Raw genomic sequence first — 4323 nt, 5'->3', positions numbered from 1 at the left:
TATTTGGATTTTAAACAAAAATATATATTTTTAGTATTTATTAATAATATTTTAGGCTTTTGGTAATACTAGTGTTACTCCCGTGTAATGTACGAATATAATTATATGAAAAATATTTTAAAAAATATAATAATTTTTTTTTATTTTCTATAAAAATTAAGATGAAATTAAGATTAGATAAAATCAGCTATTTATCAACTTTGAAGATATAATATTTTTAAAAAAATTAATTGTATTATATATTATGAGATAAAATAATAAAAATTAGTTTAAAATAATATAAATTAGTATTATGTTATAAATATTTTAAAATTATTAAAATAATATTGGTAAATATATTTAAATTTTTAACTGCCTTTTACATTTGGAAATTTGGTTAAGCTCATTATTTTCTATACTTGATATAGTTGTATGTTACATTTAAGATTCTTTAATAGGGTTTGAAATATTGTCAAAATTGTTTTCATATATTTTTATATTACTATCTTAAAAGCATAAATTTTTTTTTCTGTGATATTTTTTTGGGTTTTTGTTTTCATATTATTATTATTATTATTATTATTATATAGATATATATATGTATCTATATATTATTTTTTTCCATTTTTCATAACATAGTAAATATCTTTAAATTTTTGTATAACTTTTATATTATTATTATTTATAAAAAATAATTTTAAAACATTTTCATTTGTTAATTGTCTTTATATACACAAAATTTTGTTAATGTTATTCTTTTATGTATTTTAAGTAGTTTTATGAGTGAAGAGCATAACATATTGGTAATATTAATATATATTAATAATATTTAAATAATTTACTTTATATATATAAAAATATATAATATTATACCATATAATGAATAAAGTGGGAATAACCACTTATGTTATATTTGAGACTCTTTAATAAAGAGATAGTGATGGAGCAATTTTTTATGGTAACAATCAAAGAAGAAAGTTTGATACCAATTGTGAAGAAAATTATGGTGGTGATTACAAGGAGAAGAGCTTGTTACATGAGTTATGTTGCTTATATTATAGACTATCATAATATCAATATATTATTAGTTAAAATATACAAATTATAACGATTTGGGACTTGATTTATCCGATCTTAAGAGTGATTCTTTAGAAAAGTATATAAATGGTTTGAGCGATTTAATATTAATAATAATAATAATTAATGTGTTTTAAAAGGGTATATATACAAAAGACACGCTTCATAAAAATCTGTTTTTGTTTTAAGCCGCCAACGAGACGGCATCGAGTTTTCTCTAGGGTTTCAATCCCTCTATCTCCCTCTTCTCCTCCTCTGCCGCCGCCACTGTTCGATCGAGAGATGGGAGGCAAATGCCCTCACCGCAAAGTGAAGAAGCGGAGGTTCTCCCACAAGACTGCACGCCGCTCCAAATTCCTCCTCAAAGATATCCTTTTTTTTTTTTGTTTCCATTGAAATCTCTATCAAATTATATTTCATGGCGATCTGTTTTTTCGTTTCCTTGACCTTGGTTTTTTGGCTTGATTACGTGACGATGCGGTCTATGATGAGCTGCTGAAGCTGGCCGAGGTCGGAGAAGGGAAAGCCTTGCCTGTTGATGAGGATCTCCCTGGGATGGGCCAGTTCTATTGCCTCCATTGCGAGTAATTCTAGGAGTTTCTTTTGATTCCTTTTGATTTGATTGATTTTCGTTGAAGAACTATTTATCTGATTGTTGTTGTTGGTTTTTTCTCTCTTTGTATGAATCCTTAGCCGATATTTTGCAAATATGGAGATTAGGGATGAGCATTTCAGGTCTAAGCGCCATAAAAAAGAGGTATGCCTCTCTTTTCTCTTTTTTTTTTCTTCCTTTTATTTCTTAAATTAATTTTTGTGATTGTTTCTAAATATTATTGCTTTTGTTTGTTTTCGCTTTTGTACATTCATGACATCTGGTAATTTTTTTTTTTCAATTTCTGGTAGAATTAAGTTATTGTAGAATTTATGTACAATTTTGGATGATTTTATCTAAATGATAGTTTTGGAACATCCTCACTTTTCAAGCTGTGTAGAATGACAAGTATTTTTAATGGAGTTTATGGAGTCATTGGTTAGAGTGTTTTACAATGATGATGTGGAATTTGCTAATGGCGATGATTAATATGTGAATTTATAGTGTATTTTCAAGTGCTGAATGAATAGCGTTAAATTTTGCTTGATTTTAGAAGAACATCAGGTGGAATATGTAACTGCAAGTTTTGTAGCTTGATAAACAAAAAATTGACGGCATTGATGGAGTTCTTTTAGAACTCTGTATTGCATTGTAAAAGAGCTGCTGTATTCGTTTGACAGATCGTATTCATTTATTCTTAATATTTCCAAATCAGTGTTTTGTGATGCATGTATTGTATCCCTGAGATCTGTTTTAAATCATGTTAGAAGTCTATTAGATTGTGTTTAGCAATCAATGGCATGCGGCATTATCGGTGAATGGCCCTGTAGATATATATATATTTTTGGTGATCTAAATGAAACTGGTCCCAGATTGTGGTGGATTGTAACCTTTTTCTTTCTGAGTTATGCAGGATGGATATTTTAGCAATTGTTAATTAATATATGCATTACCATTTCCATGTGGCTTGGTTGATGTTGGGGTGTACTAGTTTTGGGTATTAAAATGGTGATCATTTATGGGTGGACGACTTGACTTAGTGGGGCATTTAGAAGGGGATAGTCTTTGGAGTTTTCAGTTGAATGCATCTTTAAGTTCTCGAATAGAACATTATATCTACTACCTCAACTTGATTCTCAATTTAATGCTCATGATGTGAGAGCATTAGTTACTGATGGGGTAAACTTTTGGGTCTGTTTGGATTGGTTTTGTTTGCAGTGCAAGCGCATGCTTTATGCAAAAAAAGCTATCAGGGCAATTTGATGTTATTTGGATTGACATATATAAAGCAGTTAGCCACCATCTTGGTAATTCTACAAAGTGCTTTTAAGAATTTAGAAAAGCACCCTTGCTTATGATTTTTTGGACCAAAAATGGCTATTGAATTTTTTGAAGGCAGGGAGTGCTTCTATGGCAACTCCTCCAAATGCAAAATTACTCAACTCAATAGGAAAATTTTACACCAAAAGCACTTGAGAAAACTTCAAAACAGCAATTATTCCAGAAGTCAATCCACATGGGCCCTTAATATCAACTTCATTCCTATCAAGTTCTGCCTTTGTAGAATTCTAAATTTTGGTGGGATTTAAACCTTTCATTGGTCTTTAAAATGAATTGGATGTAAACTATGAGTTTCAATAACTCATCATGTCATTCCAAGGTGTTTATGAATCAGCTAAGCATTTTCTGTGTTATATATCCCAGAGAGAACCTGAAGTACAAATTTAATTTGTTAACGGCATTTTATTCTGTATTAGTATGTGGAAATATGTTAATGGTTAGTGCATGTACACATCATCTGCTTACCCTGCTATGCACACCTATAAAAACTGGCAAGCTCACATGGTTTGAGATGTGCTAATGGTGCGAGATTTTGTAGGCTGAAGCTAATGGATGGACCAGCACCACACACCCAACTGGATGCTGATTTAGCCGCCGGGATGGGAATGCCCGACAATGGACCAAAGCTTATGTCAGCATAGAACTTTCTGCTTCTTCAGATCTCACTGTCCTTTTGGTGTTCTCGTCTAAACTCACAGTTTGTCAGCTAAGCATATTGGAGGACATGTACTTATTGGTTACGGTTTATCAACTAAACACAGAGTGATTATTACCGGTTTTCGATGACAAGGAATTCTAACTGCCTGCAAACCTCCAAAGCACAAGGAATTTTCAGGTTTGGAACTTTTGAAGCATATATATGTTATGTTAAGGTCAATGCTTGGGAGTAGGAAGCCTCTCATACTTCTAGGCGGATATGAAGTCCTACAAAATTTTGAGTTTTGATATATTTTTTTTCTCTTTCTTTTTGTGTGTTTTTGGTAATTCAAAATGTTTTACAATATAAATGGCTTACTAATTTCTATTGCTAGTTTTATGAGAGAATTTGCTGAAATTCCATTGCCTAGGTGAAGCTTGTATCAATTATCATTTGCTGTTGGTAGCTTTAGAAGATTTGTCTTCATTCCATCGGCTTCCAGAAAGTTTGGCAAGATTGATTGGCTGTGGAATAGCTTGATTTAATTAAATGAATATAATTAATTAATTAAAAATTGTATTATTAAAACATTAATTTTACTATTTTACTTCAATCAATATTACTATTTTTGTTTTCAGCTTTGAAACCTGGAACTTTGTTTGGAAGAAATGGTGTGATTTACATGATAGTAATTACA

At 30.4% G+C, this 4323-nt stretch overlaps 1 protein-coding gene across 2 annotated transcripts; it reads left to right on the top strand.

Moving 5' to 3' along the window:
* Nucleotides 1-1238: 1238 nt before the first annotated feature.
* LOC120254105 (zinc finger protein 593) lies at nucleotides 1239-4072 on the top strand. Of its 2 annotated transcripts, none has more exons than XM_039262251.1 (4): nucleotides 1239-1423; nucleotides 1526-1640; nucleotides 1750-1810; nucleotides 3526-4072. In XM_039262251.1, the coding sequence occupies exons 1-4, from the start codon at nucleotides 1339-1341 to the stop codon at nucleotides 3628-3630; spliced, it is 366 nt and encodes a 121-aa protein (XP_039118185.1). In that variant the 5' UTR covers nucleotides 1239-1338; the 3' UTR covers nucleotides 3631-4072. The 2 variants fall into 2 exon arrangements, with proteins under 2 accessions (XP_039118185.1, XP_039118186.1); XM_039262252.1 differs by having other exon boundaries at nucleotides 1750-1813; nucleotides 3528-4072.
* The last annotated feature ends 251 nt before the right edge of the window (nucleotides 4073-4323 follow it).

This window comes from Dioscorea cayenensis, unplaced genomic scaffold (genome assembly GCF_009730915.1).
Source record: "Dioscorea cayenensis subsp. rotundata cultivar TDr96_F1 unplaced genomic scaffold, TDr96_F1_v2_PseudoChromosome.rev07_lg8_w22 25.fasta BLBR01000344.1, whole genome shotgun sequence".
Lineage (NCBI taxonomy): Eukaryota > Viridiplantae > Streptophyta > Magnoliopsida > Dioscoreales > Dioscoreaceae > Dioscorea > Dioscorea cayenensis.
The sequence above is the reverse complement of the archived record's forward strand: the minus strand, read 5'-3'. Positions and strand labels throughout refer to the sequence as shown.